The sequence below is a fragment of the Myotis nattereri genome (genome assembly GCF_964212035.1).
Source record: "Myotis nattereri genome assembly, chromosome: 16".
In the NCBI taxonomy this organism is placed as follows: domain Eukaryota; kingdom Metazoa; phylum Chordata; class Mammalia; order Chiroptera; family Vespertilionidae; genus Myotis; species Myotis nattereri.
The window spans coordinates 43451251-43477848 of NC_138091.1; the positions used below are offsets into that span (position 1 = coordinate 43451251).

Sequence of the window (26598 nt, forward strand, 5' to 3'; positions counted from 1 at the left end):
GGGACATGGAGGACAGAACCAAAGCTATTCTGGATGACCGGCCTGCCTCCCTAAACCAAGCCCTTGTCTATAACCAGAACTTAATAACAAAGCTAGAGAGCTGAGCTTCTGCCCCCGGGGGGGCGGGGGGAAGGACTGCTGAAGGGAAAATAGGAGAAAATCCTGTAAGCATAAGTCTTGGACCATTTCCTCTTACTAACTTACCCCCCACCCCCACCCCCCACCATTCTCTCAGTGGAAATAGTCAAGACTGTAGGCTTGACCAACCACACTCTCTGCTCTCTCTTCTCCTATGTCTACTTTCTACCCACCTCGGGGCCATTTCTTTGACAGGCCCTATTTATTCTCCCAAACTACTTTAGTTCCTCCTTGTTTACTGAAGGCTTCAGTTTCTCTTTGCCAGTAGGACCTGCCACACCAATCCCTACAAACTATGTCCATCCTCAAGAAAAGAAAAAAAAAGTCTTTACTTTGGAATCAGATCATCTGAAAATTCAGGGACCATTTACTTGATCACAGACTTCATCATTTTGCAGTGAAGCTCGGACATCCTTGTTTTAAAAAACTTGCTAATTCCAGTATACAGCTGGGATAAAGAACCACTATTATAAACAGCCTTATTTTAATCCTATCCACTTTCATCTTAATGACTCTCAAATCTGCATCTGTAATAAGATTCATTTGGTCAATATTCACGAAGTCCCTAACCTGTGCCTCAAACTGTTCTAGGCACTGGGTAGAACAGTGGACAACAGACAAGGTTTCCTACTCTCCTGGAGATCATATTCTAATCGAGAGAGAAGTTTATACCCACAAAAAGATAATTTCAAATACTGAGAAGTACTGTAAAGGCTTAAGAGGTGCCGAACCAGTTTGGCTCAATGGATAGTGTCCGCCTGCGAACTGAAGGGTCCCAGGTTCGATTCCGGTCAAGGGCATGTACCTTGGTTGCGGGCACATCCCCACTGGGGGGCGTGCAGGAGGTAGCTGATCGATCTCTCCCATCGATGTTTCTCTCTATCCCTCTCCTTTCTCCTCTGTAAAAAAAATCAATTAAAAAAAAAAGATTTAAGAGGTGATGTGAAAGTAACTAGGAGAGGCAGTATTTTATATAAAGATGTTTTTATTAATTTCAGAGGGAGAAAGGGATAGAAACACCAATGAAGAGATCGGCTGCCTCCTGCATGCCACACACTGGGGATCAAGCCCTCAACCTGGGCATGTGCCCTGACTGGGAATCAAACCATGACCTACCTCCTACTTCATAGGTTGACACTCAACCACTGAGTCACACCGGTCAGGCAGAGAGAGAGGCCGTTTTTTAGATAAAAGCCAAGAAAGACCTCAAAGGAAGGATTTGACCCTAGTTGTAGTGAAAAGGAGTCAGTCATATGACTATCTAAGGAACGAGAATTCTAGACAAAATATATACAAAATACTAAAGCAGAATCATATCTGATACCATCAAGAATTATGACCAATGTGCTCAAAGCAAGGTAAGTCTAGATGTCATATAATGAAGTTGGAGAGGTAGGCAGGCCAGATCCTATAGGGCTTTGCAAGCCAGGGTAAGGAATTTGTTGTCTACTTGCAACAGAAAGTCATTGAAAGGGTTTTAAAGTGGCATGACATATGGTCTGATTTACATCATTACAATATCACTTGGCTGCTGTATGAAAAATTGATTTTAGAGAGGCAAGGCTGGGAGGACCTAATAATGGGCAATTGCAATTGTCCAGAAAAGAGATGACTGTAGCTCATAAGATTGTAACCAAGACTATCAAGATGGTTTCGGGATATATTTTGGAGGTAGAATTAAAAGGAACTGCAGGTACAGAATGAATGAAGAGAAAGCAAGTGTAAGCTCTAAAGTTTTTTTTACCTGATCTGATCTAGGAGGACAGTGAGGGCATTTACTGAGATGGAAATGACTAGGAAGAGAGAAACTGACTTGGAGAGGGAGATCCAAAGTTTTGGTCAATCCTGGAGGAGTTGCCAAGAAAAATCAAATTTATTTAGTACATCCTAGTAGAGATCAAATAGGCAGCTGGGTATAAACCAGAGTTAAGGGGAGAGGTCAGGACTGAAGACATAAATTTGGTAGTCATCACTGTATTAAGTGGTATTTAAAGCAATAACCTGAATGAGTTTGCCCAGAATAAAAGTGAGTATAAATAAAAGAGAAAGGAGATCAGAACATGCCAAGGAACTTCCAACCTGCAAAGACCAAGTAGAGAAGTTAGCAAAAACAAGTATGGAACAAAATCAGGGAAGTGTAGTTTTCTGAGCTGCAGATTTACACATCCAGATGTCTACTGGATGTCTCTACTTGTAAATTTGAGTGCCCCAAACTCAACATACCTAAAACAATTCATTTCCATCTTGTTCCCACATCTGTTCCTTATTCAGTGTTTCCTATTTCAATAAATACCTATCCCATTGCCAAGGCCAGTAACCTAACTCTTCCCTCCCAACTATTTTTGACATCTAGCCAAATCCTGTCAAATTTCCCTCATTATTTCTCAAATCTATTTAGTTATGTCCTCCTCATCCAGTCAATATCTGAGCTCAGACCAGTATTTCTCACTGGCTTACCATTGTCTCCTATTCAGCTTCTTCTCTTTCAGCCATTATCGTCTTTCAGTAGATACCACTCAGGTCAGGACACTCCCCTGGTTAAATTTTTTGACTCCTTATTTGGAGGCAGGGGGAAAACTGAAATGCAAGGACCTTATGGTAAAGCTTGTTTACCTCTCCTGTCTTATCTTTTGCAAGCCTATCTTTAACTCCTCCCTCACAATGCACTACTTACCCTTCTCAAGCCAGTGTCTATTCCTCAATCTCTTTATTCCTCTAATGTATTTGTTGATGTCATTAATTTTCTGCTGGGAACACCATTTCCTCAACCTAGCCTCATTACTTGGCCAATTCCTACTCTTCCCTCAAGACTCACCAAACCTTCCTGATCCCATGAGTTAAGTGTACTTCAAATCAGCCCTCAAAAGCACCTTGCATTTATTCTTATTGGAGCACTTATCTGTATATTGTGTTTGCTTGTTGAGCAACATAGCCAGCATCTGGTATAGTGTCTGTCCCAGGCTCTTGGTAAGGGTAGAAGAAATAGTTTTTAATGAATACCAAATAACATACCATGTACACTGGTATCTTAACCCTAACTTATTGAATCCTCACTCTTCTTACCTAGCCCTTAAACCTCCCTACTCCCAGCATCTAGAACACTGCCCTAAATAAATGGTTCTAAATTATAAACTGGAACTCTCAAAATCACCTGATGAGCTTGACACAAAGGTTCCTTAACTCCTTCCCCACACCCCCACCAAGTTCTGATCCAACACACTTGAGATGAGGCTTAGGTAATCTAATTTTGACAACTCCTTCAGGTGATTCTGATGTGCAGCCATTCTTTAGAAACTGCTATTCTAAACAGAGTAGAAGCTCAATAAATACTGTTGAAAGTAACATTTTAATGTAATGAAGTGGGCTCCATTTCCTCATTCTTCAGGTTTAGAGTCTGCTGTAACTGAATCCTGAGTGTGACAGAACAATGCACTAATATACAAAAATCCACAAAACAAGCCTTTATTGTAGTATTATAAAACACTTTCCATTTTGGCAATATTTTACAACGCACTTAGTTTCAAGGGTTGGGAAGGGGAAAGTTGAAAACTAAAGGGGAAAATTCCAAACAGACATTACTAAAGAAAAACTGTCCCAGCCCTACCACCCAAATAAAATTCTAAATGTCACTTAATTTCACTACCCAAGAAGAGGCCACCAGGAAAGCAGCAGGCAAAACTCTGGCAATTTCACTATGGATCATGTCAGAGACAAAGGAACATTCAAAACAGTCATCAGTATGGTCGGTTGCGCTGATCATTTCTGTAGTCATTTCTAGGAATGAAAAATAAAGAATCAGATTAAATTCTAATTTTCTACCAAAGGGGCACATCAAATACCTCTTCAGGGTGCTGATGACTGGTATCAGCTTGACAATTTCTGCAAGGATAACACCATGCCTGATTTCTCTACTCCTAGAGGGTGTGTAATAAATATCAGCTTTAAGATCCTAAAAGCACCTTTACTATCACCAACTTACTAAAATTTTCCACCTAGAATAAGGACTCCAAACCACTGTGGTATTTTCAGGAGGCCAGTGGAAATATATCCTCTGGTAAGGATTAAAACAAACAAATTTTAAAAACCGTATCTGTTTTAAAAAAGAATAAACTGTTTCACAACTGTAAATCTACCTTTGCCCACCCTGTATATACAGACACTTTTATAGGATTTGCCACACAGTAAGAAGTATTCAATAGATGATAATTACTAATAGCAAACAATTACACAGTACTTACTATGGGCCAGCAACTGTTATAACAGTTAATCTAAATCCATGAAGGAAGTATTATTAGCCCTACTGTACACATCAGAGTACTAATGCTCCACGGGGTTAAGTAACTTGCCTAAGGTCACATAACTAGAAAGTGGTGGAGACAAGACTTGAACCCAAGCAGTCTGTCTCTAAAATTTGTGCTCTTAACCACATGCTATACTAAATCTCACTACCTATACTCCCTCTGGCATACAAATGCTTATAATAACTGAAGTCATTTAATATCACTGGTCATTCCATTTTTTCTGCCTCTACACCATTCATTGTGCAGTATGCAACACACACCCAGCAGTGCCATCAGTGATTTTCATCTGGAAAAGATATTACCAGAAATGCCAGAAAAACAACTGCAGGGTATATATAGCACACATGATTTGAAAAAGCACACCCCCACCACTGAGATTTAAGAATTCCTGATTTACACAGTTTCAAAATACCACTCAATCTCAATTACTTTTAGCTATGGGAATGAATAATACACACATACACATACAAATATAAGGAATTATCAGTAAGAACTTCCAAAACAATGAAATTCAAGTTCCAAAATACTGGACAATAAAAAACCTTAAAATCTAGGAGCAGTGAGATAAAAACTATGTTCTAATACTCACCTTCCTCCCATTTTGCCTCCATAGCCACCTCGGTCTCCTCCATAGCTGCCACCACTCCGATCTCCTCCATAGCCTCCACTTCGGTCTCCACCATAGCCACCGCCACAACCACGGTCTCCTCCGTAGCCCCCCCCACTTCGGTCTCCACCATAGCCTCCTCGGTCCCCACCGTAGCCTCCTCGGTCCCCACCGTAGCCTCCTCGGTCCCCACCGTAGCCTCCACGGTCCCCACCGTAGCCGCCTCGGTCCCCACCGTAGCCGCCTCGGTCCCCACCATAGCCTCCTCGATCTCCTCCGTAGCCGCCTCGGTCTCCTCCATAGCCGCCTCGGTCTCCTCCATAGCCGCCTCGATCATAGCCACCTCCTCTGTCCCCACCATAACTACCCCCACTTCTATCTCCTCCATAGCCACCCCCACTTCTGTCTCCTCCATAGCCACCCCCACTTCTGTCTCCACCATAGCTACCCCCACTTCTGTCTCCACCATAGCCACCACGGTCTCCACCTCTACCCCCACGACCTCTATAACCCCTCTCTCCACCGTAGCCTCTTCCCCGGAAATCTGTAAGGTAGAAATAAAAACCAGTGAGGTCAGCAAAATAATGTAAAGCTTCCTTAGTGCTAGTCAGAAGACAAACAACATGTAGATGCTAATAAGGCTGACCCAAAGAGCTAACCTACCTCCTCCTGAGGGACGAGAGTCCTCTGGTCTGGGCTCATTGCACTGATTGCAGGAGTTCCTTCGAGCAAAGTTCATATTTCCACATGACCTGAGGAGGAAGGAAAATAAAAGGCTCAATAGCTTCCAATGGATTCAGAACCCCCACTTGCAGCTTCCAACCTCAATCCCAACTTCTACTCCTACCAAAGTAAATGGAATACTTACGGATTAGGGCAAACCCAGTCCCCACTTTTGGGGTCTCCACCTCTCCCCTGAAAGCCACCACGGCCTCTATATCCTCCACGGCCTGAGGAATATAGGGGAGGAAGAGAGAAAAATCAGCAGCAGACCTTAACTAAGCAGAGAAAAAGCACCAGATGAAAGAACTAATAGCAAGTGCCTACCATGAACTGGACAGCCCCCACACCTTTGTGGTAGGCCTCCATGATTCGTTAAATTGGGGCTTTATGTAGTAAGTGCAGGAAACGTGAGAAAGACCCCAGGCACACTTTATAGCAGTGATGGCAAACCTATGACACGTGTGTCAGAGGTGACACGCGAACTCATTTTTTTGGTTGATTTTTCTTTGTTAAATGGCATTTAAATATATAAAATAAATATCAAAAATATAAATCTTTGATTTACTATGGTTGCAAATATCAAAAAATTTCTGTATGTGACACGGCACCAGAATTAAGTTAGGGTTTTTCAAAATGCTGACACGCCGAGCTCAAAAGGTTCGCATCACTGCTTTATAGTGTCAATAATGCACTTGAAAACTTTTCTATAATACCCTCCTTAGTTTGAGAAGCTCAGTGAGAAAGGTTAAGTGAAAAGACATATTCCAAATTTAAGGAATTAGACCCAGCAGAAACAACAAGCTGGCAGTAACTGTATCAGGGATTTACAAACTAGTCAAATTAAGTACCTAATTAGTGTCATTTAAACGATTGCCTCCTGATTTCAGGGTGATTAACAAACTGCTATACAACTTTCCAAAGGGATATTTACAACCTTCTCCCACTATTCTCTTAGGTACTATATGACATCTTATTTACCTAATCTCCTATTTAGTATCCACTCTCACCTTAAAACAGAAGGAAAAAGACCAAGGGAGAGAAAGAGGTGTAGCAAGTTCTCACAATAGGGAATACACTCAAATTCAAGTCCTTTGTACAATCTCCAGGCCAGTAAGCAACAAGTATCTTACCTCGCCGCCCGCCTCCACTTCCACCTCCCCTCATAAATTCAGGTCTTCTGGTAGCAAAGGACACTTTAATGATGTTGCCATGAAATTCTTTCCCTAAGAAGAAAGAAAATGGTTTTGAAGAAATGCTACTCTACATCTGCCTTTCTCAACAACTGTAAACTATCTTGGGTAATTTCAATTTCAGAGGAATAAGTGACATGTCCTCACAGAAATTCAAATACACTAGTATTCCCAAACAATCAAGGTAACAGTGCTAAGACGTGACATCTCTATTGAATAGAGCAGATCTGTCACTGGGAGAGTCATTTATTACTAAGCAAAAAAATAAAATAAAAATCTATTTTTACATGAGCATTGTGTAGTTTGCTATTTGTTTTTTAAGGGAATGTGTGTGTGCGTACCCACACATGCATAAGTGTGCACATGTACTTATATATGTACACATATACTTGTACATACACTGCCTGTTTTACTTCAGTTTCAATAGGGGACAAGAGACCACTGATGGGGGAAGGGGTAGTCAAAGGTAGAAAGGAAACTCATTTTTTACTATATACTCTTGGTACTATGACTTTTTTTTACCATATGCAAGTAATATCTTTAAAAATAATGTGTGCATATGTGATTACTTACATACATGCACTATACACAAATTCTGCTGCCCTAGGCCTTAAAGACAGAAATTAATATTTTTACTTTATATTAAATAAGAGAACTGACATGTAAAGAAAAGATGCCCAAGGATTCATAAAAAGGCTTTAAATCCAAGAGCCATGGCTCCCTGAACAGAGCCCTATTCAATTTTCCACAATGCCAGATGGCATGACATTCACTTTGACATAGGAACCAATTCAAGGATCAGTATTTTTAAAGCTGTAAAAAGACCTGGTAAGAGATGAACAATAGAGTTACAATTTAAGAGGCTCATAGACCCAGTGGGCAAATGGCACAATAATTTTTAAACATATCTTGAGCAAAAGAAATTGCTTTATGATTCACAGAAACTATAAAAAAGCAGAAGTGAGGTAAAATGGACCAGCCTTCAAGAGCAAGGTGTTGGGGGCCTGATGAATTAGTACAGCAACATAAAGAATATGGAGGTAAGAAGACATAGGGTATCACAATCTCATCTTGAAATAAATTATGTTTTGAAAAACACAGGTGAATCTATAACAACATGAAGAAATGACTATGTTAAATGTTAAGTGAAAAAAACATGAAGTCTGAGTAGAGCAGGCGTGCTGAGTGGTTGTGTGGTGGCATCTTGGAGATCAGAGCGCTTGCAGCATGGCTAACCAATTGACTGAGGAGCAGATTGCAGAACTCAAAGAAGCTTTTCACGATTTGACACAATGTGATGGAACTATAACAAAGAAACTGGGGACTGTAATGAGGCCTCTTGGGCAGAATCTCACAGAAGCAGAGTTACAGGACATGATTAATGAAGTGGATGCTGATGGTAATGGCACAACTGACTTCCCAGCATTTCTGACAATGATGGCAAGAAAAAGGAAAGACACAGACAGTGAAGACTAGAGAAGAATTCCATGTGTTTAATAAAGATGACAATGGCTGGATTAGTGCAGCAGAGCTTTGTCATGTGATGACAAACCTTGGGGAGAAGTTAGCAGTTAAAGTTCATGAATTGATCAGGGGAGCAGCAATTGATAGTGATGGTCAAGTATACTATGAAGTTTGTACAAATGATGACAGCAAAGTGAAGGCATTATACAGAACGTGTTGAATTTCTTGTACAAAACTATTTATTTGCCTTTTGTTGTAACTTATCTGTAAAAGGTTTCCCCTACTGTCAAAAAAATATGCATGTATAGTAATTAGGACTTCATTCCTCCATGTTTTCTTCCCTTATTTTACTATCACTGTCCTGAAACCTTATTTTAGAAAACTGATTAAGGGCTTACTCTGGATATATTTAAGTCCTTCTGTATATCTAAACTTAGATGGAGTTGATCAAATGACGGGATCTGGGTTATGCCTTTTTTTTTTTATGTATTTTTATTGATTTCAGAGAGAAAGGGAGAGGGACATAGAAACATCAATGATGAGAGAGAATCATTGATTGGCTGCCTCCTGCATGCCCCCTATGGGGCGGGGGGTGGGGGGGAGGGCGGGCACGGGTCAGGAGCGGGGAGGATCGGGCCTGCAACCTGGGCACATGCCCTTGCTGGAGTCGAACCCAGGACCGTACAGTCCCCAGGCCAACACTCTATCTACTGAGCCAAACCAACTAGGGTATTATGCCTTTTTTTAAAAAATATATATTTTATTGATTTTTTACAGAGAGGAAGGGACAGGGCTAGAGAGTTAGAAACATCGATGAGAGAGAAACATCGATCAGCTGCCTCCTACACACTCCCCACTGGGTATGCCCGCAACCAAGGTACATGCCCTTGACAGGAATCGAACCTGGAACCCTTGAGTCCGCAGGCCGATGCCCTATCCACTGAGCCAAACCGGTCAGGGCGTTATGCCTTTTTTAAAGTAGTTTTCTTTAGGAACTGTCAGCACGTTGTTGAAGCATGGAGTTACAACTCTGTGTGGACTATGGACAGTCAACAATATGTACCTAAAAGTTGCACAACTGAAAAACAGGTGTATGTATTATCCAGGTGCTCAGACACTATTTTTTTGCACTGCTAATCCTGTACCAGAAACATTTTCTTTTTTTTAATATATTTTATTGATTTTTTTATAGATAGGAAAGGAAAGGAATAGAGAGTTAGAAACATCGATGAGAGAGAAACATCGATCAGCCGCCTCCTGCACACCCCCCACTGGAGATGTGCCCGCAACCAAGGTACATGCCCTTGACCGGAATCAAACCTGGGACCCTTCAGTCCACAGGCCAACACTCTATCCACTGAGCCAAACCGGTTAGGGCCAGAAACATTTTCTTTCATTGTTATTTGCTTTTTAAACTTTGTTTAGCCACTTAAAATCTGTTTATGGCACAATTTGCCTCTAATCCATTCCAATTTGTATATTTTTTTTCCAATTACAAAACTTTACATGCCCCCCCCCCCCGCAAAAGAACATGAGACAAAATTACATGTGTAATATAATGATAAACTATTTTTAAAATACATTTTAAAAAACTGGTTAGTAAGAAATATTATTAGCAGTTATCAGAACTATGGTTGCTTTCTTCTACTTTCCATAGTTTATTTTCAGTGGGGAAAAAGTCTTATTATTCCTTCTAAGTATGCATTAATTAACCTTGTATTTGAAAGAAAATTAATCTAAATTTTAAAAGAATATAAGGTCAACCAGGCCAACCCTTTACATCTATAACAAGGTGGCCTCAAAGCTTAAGGCATGATATAAGGAAATATATCATAGATATATTTCTAGAATATAGAATCTAGACAAAAACAAGGAGAAAGCTCATCTCATTTCTAAGGATATGTAAAATATCTGGCCTGTATTCTTAATAAAATTAGCTATAAAAGTAAACAGAAAGCCCTGGCCTGTTTGGCTCAGTGAATAGAGCATCGGTCTGTCAATTGAAGCATCCCAGGTTCGATTCTGGTCAATGGCACATGCACAGGTTGCAGGCTTGATTCCCAGTAGGGAGCGTGCAGGAGGCAGCCGATCAATGATTCACTCATCACTGATGTGTCTACCTCTCTCTCCCTCTCCCTTCCTCTCTGAAATCAGTAAAAATATATTAAAAGCCCTAACCGGTTTGGCTCAGTGGATAGAGCATCGGCCTGTGGACTGAAGGGTCCCAGGTTCGATTCTGGTCAAGGGCATGTACCTTGGTTGCGGGCACATCCCCAGTGGGGGGTGTGCAGGAGGCAGCTGATCGATGTTTCTCTTTCATTGATGGTTCTAACTATCCCCCTCTCCCTTTCTCTCTGTAAAAAATCAATAAAATATATTTTTAGAAAAAAAACATATATATTAAAAAAAAAAGTAAACAGGAAAGTAACCCTGTCTACTAGAACATATTTTGACTTCAACACTAGGAAACATTTATCCAAACAGCATGTTGAAATTATATGAATGCGGTATACCATCAAACCAGTCAATGGCTGCCTTAGCTGAAGGAGGGTCATCAAATGACACTGTCGCCTCCCCTTTTGGCTTCCCTGTGTCCTTGTCTGTATACAGATTTATCATTGGTTTTCCAGTCTTCTTATTGGTCTGAGGAACAAACAAGTTGGTGTTAGTATTTTAAGAAAAAGTGATCAGAAACCATATAATTTATTATTTTTAAGGAATTCATACACCTCACTCTTTAGATTCAGATATAAGACTAAAGCTCACAAAATACTATGTATCTTTTATAAAAATGAAGTTATCTCTAGTTGTAAAAAAGATAATACTCTAACACACATTGAAAACTAAACTAAAAATAATACATAGTATACTGTTTTATCTATGTACAATTTCTTTAACCCCCCACCCCCAAAAAAGTAATTATTGCTTCATGTAAATGTAGACCTTGTAAAACAAATTAGAAAGACCAGGAATAATGTTCACTAAGCAAATCAATACATTACCACTAAGATTACAAACCAGATTTAGCTAGGATGGGAGTGGAAGACAAAGGAGAATTTTCACTTAACCAGAATTGTGAATTTTTTATATATTTCATGTGTAATTAATTCCTTCAGAAGTTTTAACTTCCAAAGAGGGAAAAATAATAAGTTATCCCACAGACAGCAAAACAAGACAACTAAATTACCAACGGATTTCAAGCAAATGCTACAATTAACTAACACTGCTCAAACAGATGCTTTCTAGCTGAGAGATGAAAATATTTGCATGAAACAAATAGCATACAACTCAAGTAAACAATAAAAAATAAAGTTATAAAATAAAGCATTATATATTGGGCTACTATATATCACAGACATGAAATATCCAAGTAAAAATGTTTTATAACAACTTGAGTTTGCATTTATTTGTATTTCAGAATCTATAAAATGTTCTCACAATCTCATTTCGTTCTCACAATTTTAGGTGCTAGTCAGACTTTCTATTTTATTTTTTACTTTTTAAAAATATGCTTTTATTGATTTTAGAGAGAAAGGGAGGGAAGATAGAGAGATAGAAACAATGATGAGAGAGGAACATCATCAATCTGCTGCCTCCTGAATGCTCCCTACTGGGATCAAGCCCACAACCTTGGGCATGTGCTCTGACAGGGAATCACACCAGTGATCTCTTGATGGGTGGGTCGATGCTCACCACTCAGGCACACCTGCTGGGCCAGAGACTATTTTTAGAGCCCTATTATTAAAAGCTAAAGCTGTGAAAGGCTGTGGAAAGGTAAACACAAGCAAGAAATAAAATGTTCATGTATTTAGCAAATGCCTGCAGAAAACGGTGAGCACGTACATCAATGAATTTTAAGAGACAAGGCTAGCCCTGGCCCTGGCCCTGGGTGGGTAGCTCAACTGGTTAGAGCGTCGTCCAATATACCAAGGTTTCAGGTTCAATCGCTAGTTGGAGCACACACAAGAATCAACCAGTATTATCATAAATAAATGGAACAACAAAGCGATGTTTCTCTCCCTCTCTTTCTTCCTCTCTCTCTAAAATCAATAAATAAAAATTTTATTAAAAAAAAGAGCCAAGCCTTACCAGATATAGGCTTATTATGTAATCTATGTATCTTAACCAGAATATGTTAATGACTGTGAGATTTTTAACATAAGCCATACTTCTCACTCACCTTGATAATTCCTATCTGTTTAAAGAACTCCCCCACTTGATCTGTAGACACACCCTCCCCAAGTCCTTGCACAAAGATTGTGTTGTTATCTGAATTATCAGATTCTGAATCTAAGAGAAAAAAAATTATGGTTAATTTTACATAGTCCTTGGGTTTACTACATCCTACTTAGTAATCAAGAACAATAATTTATTGTCCAATATTCAACTGTTTCTATGACCAAAAGGAAAAAGGATCAATGTAAGAAAAATCTTATGTAAAACATGCAAAGTGGTCACAATCATTATTTGGCCAAATTTTACAACTAAACTTAAGGTAAAGTGGATCAAGTCCACACTATGTAAAATACATAACACCAATTAAGAGAGATCTTACAAATCTGACTCTTTAGGTTCAGATACAGGACTAAAGCTCATGAAGAGATGAAGAAAATTTATAAATTTGCACTCCTTTCTTTGAAGAGCTTTACTTCGTTATGGCTAATCAATACTTTTAAGGATTTCTAGTAGAAAAGTCCCCAAATCTAGCACTTTGGACTTCCAAGCAAGCTATGCTGAATTGGTGGTTTCCCCATCCACTGCAAAAAGCTTTGTATATACCAGAGGGTAGGGGCACCTTGACACACACCTTACCTTACACGCACACTTTTGGATTAGTACAACAAAGTAAGAAAGATGTAAAAAATTCAGTCCATCAAGGGATAATTCAGAAATTGCAATCCATATAGAATACTTTGGCATCTTAATAAAAACAAAAGTTCTGATTTCAATATATATTAAAATTTTTTGTCTCAAAGATTTTAAATCTCTAAATCATAACTTTCAGCCCTGGCCAGGTAGCTCAGTTGTTTAGAGCATCATCCCAATACGCCAGGGTATAGGTTTAATCCCTGGTTGGGGCACATACAGAAACAACAAATGAATGCATAAATAAGTGGAACAACAAATCAATGTTTCTCTCTCTCTCTAAAAATCAATCAATAAATATAATTTAAATCATAACTTTCAAAAGGCTCCATGTAGCCTTGAATTTCATTTAAAAATAAAAAGCCACATGAAATTAGTGACTCGTGCCCAGAGTCATGTATGAATTCAGGTTTCTTAGGCCCACTAAGGAGACTACCAATCCAATGTTATAGTTTCATAAGCAAAGCTTTTCTACTTCTAATGATACCAATTCTCTCAAATCTGATTTGTAGTGATTTAAAAAAGAATGGGGGAACATTTAGCAGTACAAAATCAAGTATTTTTTCACAAAAGAAAAAGCAAAACATGGGAAAGCATAAACACAATTTTTTGCAGCAAACTTCCCAATCAATCTCCCTAAAGTTTTCTTTCTGGTATGTCTTTAGAAGTAAAGCTCCCCAGTTCTGGCAGCACTATCAAATTAAATCTTTCTCCTGCACTAAGTCCTCCAAACACACCTTTCCCTTGAATAAAGTGGAAAATGAACATTCTTTTAAAGGCAAAGTTATAAACTACCATAAACCTTACCAGCATCTGGCCTGGGTCCATAATCCCTGTGACCTAAGAAAAAGAAGAGAAAAAGAAAAGAAAAGCTATTTAAGACAACTCATTAGAAACTATTATAAAAACAGAAATAAGAAAAGTAAATACTTCCAAAATCCTTGAAACAAGTCAACCATCACAGATTTACAAAGTAAATATATGTTTTATTAAAAGTTTAAGAAATCAAGATGAATGTCAATATGTCCCAAACAATACCTGCAACTTTTGCATTATGCTAATATCACTTTTATTAAGCTCTGGTTGTGAAGGCTGATTAGAAAACCCTAGTAATTTAAAAACACCATGTCAGCTACCTTTATTTAAAAAAATGTAAGTTCAAAATCCAGTGAAGGTCTTATTCATTGGTCACCACAGACTCTTTCATGCAAATTCACTGTGTAGAAATCCATTGGACTGAGATCAACTTTGGCTTTTTAATGTTTTCTTTGATATATATATATGTATATATAGAGAATCTATTTTTTTAAAGCACACAACACACACCAGCCTCAACCGAGTAAGAAAGGGCTTAGACTGCATCTGTGAGATATTGGTGGCTTTTAGATTTATATAGCATTTCCACTGAAACATTTTGGGATACTCAGCACTTACCACCAAAATTTTTGAAGCCACCGCGGTCACCACCACTGCAGAGGAAAAATTGAAGAAATGATTTCTTCCTTAAGTCTCTAATGTGCTGAGCCCTGGGCTCAATCTACACTTAACTGTCACAAGTAGAGCACCTAGGAAAACAGTAGCACCTCTAACTTTCCAGTAAATTCCACTTCATAAACCTCAAAATGTTGTTTTTACCTAAGTGTTTTCCCAATGATCTATTTCCACAAGCGTGTCTTTTCAAGTGTATTACAGAACATACCTATAAAATACTTTAAATAAGTCTTCCCAACCCCAAGCCAAAGGGATACTATTCAAATCATAACTTAAAGCTGGAGGCACAGCATGAAGAATGCCAGAGAAACAATCTTTCCAAGGAGATACAAAATAGAAGAACAACATAAAGCAAGGTTAAGATTTTGACAGAATAGGAGAGATAAAAACCTTAGTATAGTATATTTTATTGTGATGCAAAATTGTAGGTTTTATAAGATGAAGAAAAAGGGGAAGGTAGTAATATTCTGAAAACTATGGATGGTGTCAGATGAATATGAGATTTATCAGAATAATCGTTTAGTAAGTTATATAATGTCTAATCACTGAGTTGTACACCTGAAATTAATACTGTATATCAAGTTAATTGAAAAATAAAAAATGATTTAAAAAATAAGTGAGGTACAAATATACATGAAAGTAAGCCTGAATGAAAGCAGTCTTAAAATTACAAATCACTCTAAAAGGTGATAAAATGAGCGCTAAAAAAAAGGCTTAACTTAAAATTGCCCACTTATTCCATACCCACTATAATGTACTAGGATCTCTTCACATCAGAGCTACTGAGGTTCATGTTGTTAAATGTTCTCTGTACACTATTTGGTAGACTGTATCAGACAGAATGCAATACACTCTAATACTGCAACTTCCCACAAGAAAAGGACTTATTTGGCAAATTTCCACTGTCAGATAAGTCAATGGTCCTTGTGTGCATAGCTTTATGTAAGAATATAAGGTCTATCTTATCAAGAAACCCTAAACACCCATACACTGAAAGCTTGTTTCTCTTGACTGAATTAAGTAATCCTCTAAGATTCAAGTGCTGAAATGGAAATTAAAACAAAGTTTTCACAGTGGTGATACCTAACTTCTACTACTACTACTACTACTACTACTACTACTACTAATCTTCTACTGTAACCCAAGAAACTAATCCAATATACTAATGTCTCTTCACTGCTAAAAAAGCCTCTCTGGGGATAACCATGCCCTCTATGCTTTTCTATGCCATCCAGAGAAAAACCACTCTGACTAAATTATGAGAAAGGTATTCTTCCTTTATCATTAATCTATTCTAACTTGATATAAAAAAATTACCTCTTGCAATCAGCTTAGATACATACATATTAATATGCTATTTATTCTATTTGATTTTCAGGAAGCCTAAAAGGAAAGTAAGGCTATTTCAAGGCTATGTAGAAATATGAAGCTCAAGTCCTTCATATGCATAGTTTCCTATTGAGTCTCCAAGACCTCTCTTTCAGAACAATACCTAAGCCCTCGCTACACTTCTAAATAACCTGTATATCACTGCTTAACTTTTTTTTTTAATTGCCTGGTCAGGGTGGCTCAATTGATTGAGCATAGTCCCTTGCACTTGAAGGTTGCCGGCTCGATTCCCAGTCAGGAGGCGATCGATTGCCTCCTATACACACCGGGGACTGAGCCCACAACCTGGGCATGTACCCTGACTGGGAATTAAACTGGTGACTATTCAGTGAACGGGAAGGCACTCAACCAACTGAGCCATACCAGCCAGGGCCACTGCTTAACACTTTAAGAAAGGGAAGCCAAAAGAGTTTTAAACTGCTAAAAATCTTATTAGAAACCAAAATATCTCAGGTTCTTCAAAGATGATCATTAGCATTCCAAAAAATGAAGAGAAAAGAACCAATGAAAATGTTTATTTTAATTCCTATTCCTATGTGAGGGAGTTAAAGTTCCAGGATAAAGTAGATTTTTTTAAATAGGCAATTTTCACAAGTAAATACTGAAAGAAATACCCTTAATTATTTTGCTGTCATCTTAACTGAGTACCAAATTGTTTATGTGGCCAAAAGATAACATGTAATTTCATACATCAGCTAATTCCTACAATTTATATTATGGCCAGCAATATAACTTTCAACAACTTTTTAAAAGGACATACCACTGCAAAATAAAAGGGATATAAAACAAATGACATTTGAATAGGTTTATAATTTCCTATTCCCTCATATAGTGAGTGGCATTTTAATGTAAATCATCTTTACTGAGCATTTCCTTAGAAAATATAGCAGCTGAAGATTTCAACATAATATCCATAAATACAGAAACAATTAGCACATTTGCAAAAGTACTAGTCTTCAAACTAAGATTCAGGGTACAGTCTTTTTTTTTTTAATGTTTTTATTGATTTTAGAGAGAAAAAGGGGGAGGGAAAGAGATAGAAATATCAATAATGGGAGAGAAACATCAATCAGCTGCCTCCTGCACACTCCCTACTGGGATCAAACCGGGACATGTGCCCTGACAGGGCATCAAACCTGCTACCTCTTAACTGCATGGGACGACACTCAACCAACTGAGCCACACCGGCCAGGTCAATCTTGAAAATTTGGACAACTCTAATTTTCCCTCGGCTTCAGCATCTTCCTTTACAAATAAGGGTCTCTATCCTTACTACTCAAAGGGCCATCCATAGAACAACAGCATAAACTGAGCCTGCCTAAGTCTCGGAAGAGCATATCTTGGGCCTCACCCTAGACCTAATGATCAGAATCTGCGTTTTAATAAGACCCCCAATAAATTAATATATACATTAAAGTTTGAGAAGCACTGGTCTAGATAATCTAAAAAAGTTTTCTTCCAACTTCAAATGTTTCAATGATTTTTCTCTTATTCGAAAATTCCATATTTGCTAGTTATATTATAATCTCTTATAAGAAATTTCTTATATTAAATACAGTAAATAAACCTCAAGCAGTACTCACTATTAAATATTTAACAGAAGATCGGCTTATGGTTAAGAATCTTTCTTTCAAACCTGCAGTAAAATTACAAGTCCCTTTTTCATATAAGTTAAGGCCTCGCCAGCAAACTAAGACATAAACATATGTAAACATCTATGAATCAAGACTTTGCCACAACAAATTTGTTTTCCTCCCTGAAAAGGAAGCAAATTTGTGCACATAAAAAATTCCTAAAGAAAGAACATTTTAAGGTGAAGCAGTAGAGGTATTTATACTCAAAGTTACAGCTGAATGCCCCCTGCATGAAGAAACCAACTGAATATTTTTTTTTTTAATATATTTGTATTGATCTCATAGAGGAAGGGAGAGGGAGAGAGATAGAAACATCAATGACGATGGGAATGAGCCTGCAACCCGGGCATGTGCCCTGACGGGGAATCAAACCATGACGATGCTCAACCACTGAGCCAAGATGACCAGGCCAACTGAATACACTTGACTCAAATGCAGTAATGGCTGTCCCAAGTTTAAATCACAATGAGCAGCCTACCCTAAGGTAGAGCTTAGAAAAGACAGATTTAATTTCAGGTAGTTATCAAGAAGAAAAAAGTTCTTTGACAGTATCTTTAATTTAAAAATATCTAAATATATCTATTCAAGGGCCAAAACTGCCAAGAGTAAAAGAACAATGCAGCCGAGGCCGGTTTGGCTCAGTGGATGGAGCGTCAGCCTGCGGACTGAAGGGTCCCGGGTTCGATCCCGGTCGAGGGCATGTACCTGGGTTGCGGGCACATCCCCAGTGGGAGATGTGCAGGAGGCAGCTGATCGATGTTTCTCTCTCATCGATGTTTCTGGCTCTCTATCTCTCTCCCTTCCTCTCTGTGAAGATTCAATAGAATGTTAAAAAAAAAAAAAGAACAACGTAGGAATCTTTATTCCCAGAAAATTCAGTATCAAGAGAGAAAAAGGGATTTGGCTAAGACTGGAAAAAGATTAATTTAAAAACAAACAAACTATACTGTGCTTGAGTTTTCATACTAGTAAAGCCAAAATATAATATCTGAGCTACAAAGAACTCAAACATTAATTCCAAATATAAATGACTCAACGGATGTAAATAGCATTCTCAACAGTAGCCATATTTGTTTCATCTCCTCCCATGTCTTATATGTGTGTTTAAAAAAGCTTTCTAGCCCTAACCGGTTTGGCTCAGTGGATAGAGCATCGGCCTTCGGACTCAAGGATCCCGGGTTCGATTCCGGTCAAGGGCATGTACCTTGGTTGTGGGCACATCCCCAGTGGGGAGTGTGCAGGAGGCAACTGATGGATGTTTCTCTCTCATCGATGTTTCTAACTCTCTATCCCTCTCCCTTCCTCTCTGTAAAAAAATCAATAAAATATTTTTTTTTAAAGGCTTTCTAGATTCAGCATTTATCAAGAATCTATACTGTAGAGTTGCACTGTCCAATGCATTATTCCCTAGTCATACGTAGCTGTTGACCATTTGAAATGTGGGATAGTCTAAATTGGTAGTCTAAATGTAAAACACAAAATGGATTTCAAAGTCTTAGTATGCAAAAAAGAATATACACTATTTTTTATACTGATTAAGTATTTTGGATACATTAAATAAAACTTATTATTTATTTATTTCACCTTTTTTTGACTACTAGGAAATTTAAAATTACATATGTGGCTTACATTTGTGACACACATTATATTTCTATTGAGCAACATTGTTCTAGACAATCACCAGAACATATGCACATTTTTAAGAGAGCTCACCACAAACTTTTGTGAGAAGACACTGAAAATTCAAAACAACTTATTTTAGGCCTCAGATATTAAAGCCTGAAATGGTTACTTTAACTTGATGACATACTAATGAAAAACTGTTATCTATAAAGTTCTAGCATTTTTGTAATGCATTCATCACAACCCTGAAGTTAAAAACAGAGAATTTATTGCCTTAAACTTCAAATCCACTAAGATGTCAGTGATCTATTTTAGATGACAATTAGAAATTCAATCCTTTTTGCTGCAAACTGCTTTTTCAAAGCAAAATACTGTTCCCTATAATCTTTATAACTTTCACAAGTTCTCTTGCATATATAGGAAACTGACAGTTTCCTTTTTGTCTGAATTCTTCCTCCAGTCAAGCAATCATACAACCTGAGTCTAGAGCATTCCATCCTTTACCACATTCCACCCTCACCCGGTTCTTCAAATATAAACCCAACTCATGCAAGATATCCTTCACACAGCCCCAAAAGGATCATATTTTTAACTTTGATATTTTTAAGTAAGATGAATAGAAACACAAATGCAAGCATTAATGAAGACCAACAACAAATGTTTAGGTATTTTGGTACTTACATGTAAAACCATGTATAAAAAAAAATCCTAAAACTGAGCATTTTTATTTGATTTCAAAATACTCCTACAAATGAGCTTTGTTTTTAGCACATCTTTGAGCAAGATACTGTGACACAATGAAAGTATATGAACTTCAAATTTCAGTTTCCCATAAATGAAGTTTTATTGGAACATAATCATGTTTATTCATTTATATACTGTCTAAGGCTGCTTTGATACTACAAGGGTAGAACTGAATAGCTGTAAGAGAAACCGTATGGCCTGCAAAATCTAAATTATTATGTGGCCTTTCACATAAAAAGTTTGCGAACCCAATACAGAGAATAATTATCACATTCCATATGGGTTTCTATTTATTGGCTGAAGGGTTGCCTCGAGTAGACAGATATTGGGCAAGATCCCTCCCCCATTCCTACCCTGACATGAACCAGATTGGCATTTTGACCTAATTAATATATAGTAGGCTCCTGCATAAGATTTCATTTAAAGAGGTTCTAAGACTAAATAAAAAGATATGAAAATCAAGAACATAATATCTGATTCAGCATATGAACTAAAACTTATACTGAAATACGTTGCCAAATAGGTTATAAAGTGTTTTAAAATGGGGCTTGGTTATGGTATGGATCTTCACTCCTTTATCAGGAGGATCATTCAAAGTCCTTTCAGCTCTGATTCTTAAATGAGTCCAAGATGAAATTATATAAAGACTTTTCTTCTATCATTCAGACATAATTATAGCTTCCTTATGAAGAAAATTAAACCTGTGATGTACTATACTATAAAATATAGATCATTCCAAGGCAGACAATTATCCAAAACATAGTAATTGGAAAATATGCCTGTTGGTTATCTTGTTAGGAATTCTGTTTTTAAGGTAGGAGGGAGGCTATTAGGTAAGCACCTGTGTCACTTTACATTGTTCATTTATATACAAATGATGGCTGACTGCTCTCTTTGACAATGAAGAGACATACAATATACTTGTTTTACTTTAGTAATTTGATCTTGGCTATCAATAAAAAGGCTTTTAATGTTCAAGTCTTATAAAAAGTTTATCAATTATGTTTAGATTCTTATTTTGTCAGTGAGATCAAATTCCTGGTTCACTTGAAGAAGTAACAATGCTATGCATAACTGGCTGTGTTTCTCAGGTCACTGAAGGGCAGACAACCGGCTCAGTCCCACAAGGACAAGAGTAAACTAGTACTGATACATTATTATTGTCAGTTAACAAGCCACTGACAATTTCAATTCCCAAGGAATATAAATTATCTTTTAAGCCTGTGTATTTTACACACAAATTTATAACCTACACACCTCATCTGAGGACAATAAACGACAACTACTTTTTCATTATTGTTTTTATGGTCAAAGTGCTAAATTTACAGATAACTTAAATGCAATTTTAAAACCAGCTTTCATAACATATGCCATAGTAAATAGCAAGCCTGATAATACTGGCAATGGAGATAGAAAAGCTGATTTACAAAGTCATTCCTTTTCCACAGTTTTAATCTAGACAAAATACACAATGGTATATGATTTTGCACTTATTATTTCAATATTTATTTACTAAAGAAGAGGAACAAAATGGTTTGGTTACATTAAATCTCTCCTTACCAACCTCATTTTTATACTCTGCTATTGCCTCCTAATATTTTCCCTTCCCAAGGGGATTCAAGATTAAGGAAAAGCCCCTCTGCCCTCCAATCTGCAATTCACTTACCTTTTATTTTTTTACAAACAAAATGCTTGGATTTCTCAGAGCCATCTTTTAACATTTAGGTTCTAAAGCTCTGGCAGGAAAAACATAGTTAGGTCTCCATAGTAGGGGACTTTCATCCATTGGTGTTTAATATACACCATATAAACTAACTGCTAACATAAACCTATTCTAAGGTAATTTATGCAACATCTTAAGACTGAAAATAAATTTTGAATTTTTGCCCTCTTCTCTACAACATAACCTCCTTAAAGCCTCTTAATTACATTAGATGCTGGAATTAAACCAGCTAAGTAACAACCAAAATTAAAATTAAAAAAGAAAGAGAAAAGAAATGTAGACATTTATACCTGAAAACTTACCTTGATCCTGTCATAGGACCTCTTCCATCCTTGTCATATCCCCCACGCCCTCTACCTCCTCCCTGTGACCCGCCATATCCTCTATTATCTTCTCCATACCTACTCACATCACGACGGTCATCTATAAAAAAGAAAATATGTACATAAATAAATAACTATTCTGATTTCTGACACAGACTTCCCACAACAATCTTAAATGGCTCTTTAGGTCACACTATTATGTCCTTTGGAAAATGGCATATGTGCACAGAACTCAAATGCAAGTCATCATAAAACCATCTGGAATTAAAAGTGCTCAGAAATTATATTTGTGTCAAACAGTTAAAGTCAGACAGCAAAATGGTGATGGTGATGTAGAATAGTTTGAGTTAAAGTACAACATTAGGTACAAAACCCTAATAAATTAGATGAAAAGCATAACCCAAATCTGAAAAGTTATTACTTTCTTCACCTCAAAAATACTTAAATGCAAATTAAGCATGGACAAGAAATAACTGGATTTTCAAACTGAGGGATATTCAGTGCACACATTCACTGAAGAAGATATTCAATGCATATGTTCACTGAAAAAGATATTCAGTGTGCCCAGCCAGTGTGGCTCAGTGATGGAGCGTCAACCCATGCACCAAGAGGTTGCTGGTTCGATTCCCAGTCAGGGCACATGTCCAGGTTGCGGGCTGGATCCCCAGTGTGTACATAGCATGCAGAAGGCAGCCAATGGATGTTTCTCTCACATCCATGTTTCTATCTCTCTCTCCCTATCCCTTCCTCTCTCTCTAAAAATCAATTTAAAAATATTTTAAAAGTTTAACTCTCCACGTATAAATTAAAACTGAACTTTTGCCTTTTCTTGGCAAGGACAGATTCCTAGCTATCAGTTGTATATATAATGTGCTATCAGAAAAGAAGAAGAAGGAATGACTGGTCCTTTTAATATGAGGTCAGAGAAAGCTAATATAGAATCATAATTTCCCCAAATCAAGTATACTACCACTTCCAAAAGAACTGATAGCAGCAGCATTTGCCAAATGATCCAAGTTGTCTGAGACAAAAAGGAAATTAATGTATCAGCAATCCAAAAGTCATGTGACCATTTGGGAATCTCCAAGAAGCTCAGAAATAGGAATCTAAACTAATTTTGATAGCCATGAGAGAGAACATATGGTCACAGTCACTCCAAATTTTTACAGTTGAAATCCTATTTGGGTTTTGTGGGTGTTGTGTTTTTTTTTTAAATCCTCACCTGAGGACATGCTTACTGATGAAAGAAAGAGAAAGAGAAAGAGAAAGAGAAAGAGAGAGAGAGAGAGAGAGAGAGAGGGAGAGGGAGAGGGAGAGGGAGAGAGGGAGAGAGGGAGGGAGAGGGAGAGGGAGAGAGGGAGGGAGAGGGAGAGAGGGAGAGAGAGATTGAGACATCAACACGATAGAGAAACATCGACTGGATGCCTTCCATACAAAACCCAACTGGGGAATGAATCTACAACCCAGGTATGTGCCCTGACCCGGAATTGAACCCAACAACCATTTGGTGTATGGGACGATGCTCCAACCAACTGAGCCACACTGGCTAGGGCTCCTATTTGGGTCTTTTAATCCAAAACTCAATATGTAAGTAAAGAAAAAAAATAAGAGGTTAGTATATCTTACCTTGTGTGTGGTGGCTGTAATTTTCCCTTTGTGAATGGTAGGACTGCTGGTTTTGATTATAGGAATCATGCTGCTGGTCATAATTTGACTGCTCATCATATGAACCTTGATGATCATAGCCTGACTGCTGGCCATACGAATCTTGTTGACCATAGTTTGACTGGTCATATGAAGGCGCTCTTCCACTTTGGCTAAACAGAAATCAAGAACTTGAGAGTTTTTATAGAAGGATTATGCTTACTGTAGCAAGTCGACTGAGACTGACATAAAAGGCCTGACTAGCTAGACCTGACCCATATTTACTACTTTTTTGTGGTGAAAATCATTTAGTTCTTTTATCTATAAAGTCTCCTTTATCACCAATAGAATGACCTTCAAACAACAATTTAACTATCCTTGAAGAGGTGCCACATTATGAGAAAACCATATGCACCTTTGAAAATAGTGAAGCAAAAAAATCAATATGATTTTTACATCTCCTTAAATTAAAAAATTAAAGGTGCCACAAAGTACAGTAGTGTCAATTCTTTAACACACATGCCACAAGTACTGAGTCCTTTTAATAATTATACTGAAAGGCTCTATATCACCTAATTTTAATCTCATAATGGTTTTTTTAATGTAAAATATCTTTTTAAAAAATATATATTTTATTGATTTTTTACAGAGAGGAAGGGAGAGGAATAGAGAGTTAGAAACATCGATGAGAGAGAAACATCCATCAGCTGCCTCCTGCACACCCCCCACTGGGGATGTGCCCGCAACCAAGGTACATGCCCTTGACTGGAATCGAACCCAGGACCCCTCAGTCCGCAGGCCGACGCTCTATCCACTAAGCCAAATCAGTTAGGCAATATCTCATAATGTTTTAAGGACTACTTTTTTTTTTTAATTTCAAAGAGGAAGGGGAGGGGGGAGAGAGAGAGAGAGAGAGAGAGAGAGAGAGAGAGAGAGAGAGAGAAACATTAATGATAAGAGAGAATCACTGATCAGCTGCTTCCTGCACACCTCCTACTCGGGATCAAGCCAGTAACCTGAGCATGTGCCCTAACTGGGAATGGAACCGTGACCTCCTGGTTCACAGGCTGACACTCAACCACTGAGCCACACTGGCAGGGCAGGACTACTTTTTATAATTATCTTTAGAACCTACAGTACATTCTCTTTATTTTATTTTAAAAATGTATATTTACTTAGAAGCATTCAGAATGTCAATAAAACAGCTGCAACATTTTTTGCAATGAGAGTGGTATAGTCAGTAACAGAACAATTATTTCGTATAAGCTGCATCAGACAACTGAAGATAAAAAAACTACCATCCCTATATACGTGCTGTGCACCAACAAGAACCTGCTTTAAATTGCCATACGAATATACAATTCCCATACTATACCAGGAAAGTTAGTGGCTATTGAAAATATCCGTAGGACAGGGATATCTAAAGACATTTGGTAGTGTGTTAACTATAGAAAAAGAGACACTGTACAGCTTAAAAATAAATCTTACACAGCTTACATTTCAAATTTTTTTCTTTAAAAGGAATTAGTTGTGTACAGGGGGAGTTAAATGGTTTTATAGACAAGAAAAAAACTGCACTAAACCCAACTTATTCATCATCACATTCTTCTTCATCTTAAGAGTACATTCTTTTAAATATCTTCAATGATAATATATTTTAGAAAACAGGTATGCATTTAGGTATTTATAGTCTGCTGAGTGAAAAAAGGGAATTCGCTTTGTGATGCTTTTTTTATCTGAAAAGTCTAACTACCAAATAATAACATTGCTTTCTTATTATCTCTGGCAATTCAAAAATTATGTTCTTTGCAATATGCCTATTAATTACCTGCCTTAGGATGGGGATGTTGAAAGGAACACTTAATTGGATTTGAGTTCTAATATTCACTTTTTTAAAAGATCTTTAAGTTAATAGCCACATCTTATTCTGCATCCGATGATCAGAACAATCAGTATGTTTCCCAACTTCCTACTCAAAACATATCATATTAATGGTCAGAACCCTAGCACTTCACTTTTTAAATAGTTGCGTTTGATCTCTAGTCAGTGTGCATACAAGAAGCAACTAATCCTACGTAATAAAGAGCTAAAAAGAGCTAATATGCTAATTAGACTGAACAGCAGAACGACAGGTCCTGAAGGAGGAGCTTCCTGATGAAGCCACGGCTGCGAGGGCCGAGCCCCTTGCATGCATTTTGTACATTGGGCCTCTAGTAAATACATAAATAAGTGGAACAACAAATCAATGTTTCTCTCTCTCCCTTCCTCTAAAATCAATTTTTAAAATATTTTTAATTGGCTGTGAACCGAAATCTAACATTTCTCTTTGGTCTACATTTACATGTGACACTTCTAAAAATGTATCTTTATAAAAGGGTTCTTCTTAAGTTTAAAACTTACTAGTAGGGCTTGAAGAGTTCCTCCTTCCAATGTAGCATGCTTTCTGGATATTAGCCCCTACATTTGTACTCTCTCTCTACTTTTCAAAGCACTCTCATTAAACTGATAGTCTGTCCTCACAAATCTTTCCCCATTGCCTCTATTTGAATTTCACTTAGAATAATTTTCTTTGCTGCAAGAGAAAATACTAGTGACTTTAGTTTTTCCTTCATTTTTTTAGCTGTATAACCTGACAAACTATGTGATCTTAACAGCTTTTCTTTAATTTTATAAAATGGAGATAATTACTGGTACTATCTTATAGTGGTGTTCAAGGATCAAATTAGAGAATACAAAAG

The 26598-nt window shown here is 37.5% G+C and overlaps 1 protein-coding gene and 1 pseudogene across 2 annotated transcripts in view; one reads left to right on the forward strand and one right to left on the reverse strand.

The window, feature by feature from the left end:
- Window positions 1–3584: 3584 nt before the first annotated feature.
- TAF15 (TATA-box binding protein associated factor 15) overlaps window positions 3585–26598 on the reverse strand; it is a 34478-nt gene continuing 11464 nt past the window's right edge. Inside the window, exons 6-16 of the mRNA XM_081110859.1 lie at window positions 23843–24033; window positions 22196–22316; window positions 14724–14758; window positions 14097–14129; window positions 12604–12713; window positions 10937–11066; window positions 6900–6992; window positions 5915–5996; window positions 5710–5798; window positions 5029–5590; window positions 3585–3912 (exon numbers count right to left, since the gene is read on the reverse strand). Coding sequence (XP_080966985.1) covers window positions 3873–3912; window positions 5029–5590; window positions 5710–5798; window positions 5915–5996; window positions 6900–6992; window positions 10937–11066; window positions 12604–12713; window positions 14097–14129; window positions 14724–14758; window positions 22196–22316; window positions 23843–24033 — 1486 coding nt within the window. The 3' untranslated portion in view covers window positions 3585–3872. The remainder of the gene's footprint in view (window positions 3913–5028; window positions 5591–5709; window positions 5799–5914; window positions 5997–6899; window positions 6993–10936; window positions 11067–12603; window positions 12714–14096; window positions 14130–14723; window positions 14759–22195; window positions 22317–23842; window positions 24034–26598) is intronic.
- On the forward strand, window positions 7285–8620 carry LOC308533084 (calmodulin-like; annotated as a pseudogene). The gene has a single exon. The product of its transcript is annotated as a calmodulin-like (transcript).